The sequence below is a fragment of the Sinocyclocheilus anshuiensis genome, unplaced genomic scaffold (assembly GCF_001515605.1).
Source record: "Sinocyclocheilus anshuiensis isolate Anshui unplaced genomic scaffold, SAMN03320099.WGS_v1.1 scaffold14211, whole genome shotgun sequence".
Taxonomy (NCBI): Eukaryota; Metazoa; Chordata; class Actinopteri; order Cypriniformes; family Cyprinidae; genus Sinocyclocheilus; species Sinocyclocheilus anshuiensis.
In genome coordinates, this window is record NW_015557050.1 from 16650 (window position 1) to 18700 (window position 2051).

Consider the following 2051-nt stretch of genomic DNA (forward strand, 5'->3'; position numbering starts at 1 on the left):
TGTGTGTGTGTGTGTGTGTGTGTGTGTGTGTGTGTGTGTGTGTAGTGTATATGTGTGTATGATTGTTCTCTGTGTTCTTCTCTTGTAGGTCTTCCTGACACTAAATCAGTGAGTCCTGCAGAATCTCCCAGTGATGATGGTGAGACACGTGTGTGTGTGTGTGTGTGTGTGTGTGTCAAGGTAAAGTAAATACAGTGTTGTTCAAGGGCTTGTGCTGATCTGTGGTGATTCAGTCCTGAAGTCTTTCAGTGTTTCTGCTGGTCTGTAATTATCAGCCGTTCCTGAAGGTCTCATTCAGCTGCTTCAGGTGTGTTTGTTTAGAGCTGAACTTTGCAGGAAGAGATTTTCCCTTCAAGTAGAGTCAGAAATATCATCATTACATGAATGATTGATTGCAAAGATATATGAGGGAATGAGTATGACGGAGGGTGAGTTTCTATCAGTTCCTTTTATTTCATAAGGATGATTGTATGGTCCGTTACGCTAAAGAGCTTCTCTGGCCGCAGAAGAAGGAATTCACACAAATAGAGAGAGAGCCTCTTCATCTGAATAGGCAAGGCAAATTTTATTTATAGAGCAAAAGTTTATCTCAACCATAGTTGTTTCAAAGAGCTTTACAATAAAAATAAATCTGAATTTAAAAGAGAAAAGGAAAGAGAAAAAAAGACAAAGGAAAATAAAACAATTATCAAAAATAATGTACAACGTGTTACAGTAATCCAATCGAGAGGAAATTAGTGCATGGGTTACAATTTCAAAGTCTTTACTAGAAAGAAAGTGTTTCACCTTGTCACTGATCTAAAAAGCTACTCTCTACTCTTTGAGGCCAAAGGGAGCATGTAGAAGGAAAACAAAAGAGGGCCAAGAATGGATCCCTGAGGAACACCACAATGGATAGGTATAGGGGGTGAAGTAAATGACCCGATGTTTACAGATAAAGTCCTCCCCTATAAGTATGAGGCGAGCCACTCTAAAGCTAGGCCCTGAACCCCAACAACACGCTCAAGTCGTTTCAGAAGAATATCGTGGTCGACAGTATCAAATGCGGCACTCAAATCTAAAAGTATCAGGATAGCAGATGGACAGCAGAATGTCATTTGTAACCTTCAGCAATGCTGACTCTAGCTGTGTCTCATTTAGAAGCCTGCGCCCTCCGGAGGTCGAATCCTCTGTAGGATGCATATACGAAGTGTCCTCAACCTAGAATTAAAGGACACGGCCTTCGTAGGACAGGCGGAAAGGAAACAGGAAGTATCACGTTGTCATGCCAACACATTTAGAGCATCGTTGAGCTCTCACACTACTTAAATTAAAGAAAATTATTTCTAAATTTGGAAAGTAATTTGAAAAAAAAAATGCTTTATTTTGTTCAATGTTTGAGGAGCTGCAGCGTATGTACAGCAGACATCTGTTCGAGAAAAAAAGGAGGAGGATATTAAAAACAAAGTTTATCCGTTTTTACCGAGGCGAATTAAGGTAAGTTGTAAACACCACATCTGCGCTTGTGTGTACATCTGCCGGTGCCCGCATTTTTCAAATTAACAACGGTTGTTTACGGCGATGCAAATAATTGTGGGTTATCTGTAGCAGCGAAGGATACACCTCATGCATCCTCCGATTTCCTGTGAAAGAAGGTCGCATTCGAAGGTCGCATTCGGAGTGTCCTACTTGCTTTTCTGAAATGAGACAGCCACAATGACGAATGCAGCCTTCGAATGCAACCTCCGGAGGGCACAGCCTTCTAAATGAGACACAGCTTCAGTGCTATGCAGAGCTCTAAAACCAGATTGAAACCAGAATACATGCAGGTGTGTACTCATGTGTCTCTTCTCAGGTGTGTTTGTGAAACGAGACGTGGCCTCAGCAGTCGTGAGACAGAAGAGAGCGGGGACAGCACCTGCAGACCTGACTGTGACTCAGCTGGAGAGGTACTCACGCACTCACACACACACACTCACACACACTCACACACACACACATACTCTCTCACACACTCACACACACACACACACACACACACACACACACACTGACACACACACACACACACT

At 42.5% G+C, this 2051-nt stretch overlaps 1 protein-coding gene across 1 annotated transcript in view; it reads left to right on the forward strand.

The window, feature by feature from the left end:
- bglap (bone gamma-carboxyglutamate (gla) protein) overlaps nucleotides 1-2051 on the forward strand; it is a gene marked incomplete at its 3' end in the record, with an annotated part of 4030 nt that overhangs the window by 306 nt on the left and 1673 nt on the right. Inside the window, exons 2-3 of the mRNA XM_016470941.1 lie at nucleotides 89-139; nucleotides 1835-1928. Of these exons, the coding sequence (XP_016326427.1) occupies nucleotides 89-139; nucleotides 1835-1928 (145 nt within the window). The remainder of the gene's footprint in view (nucleotides 1-88; nucleotides 140-1834; nucleotides 1929-2051) is intronic.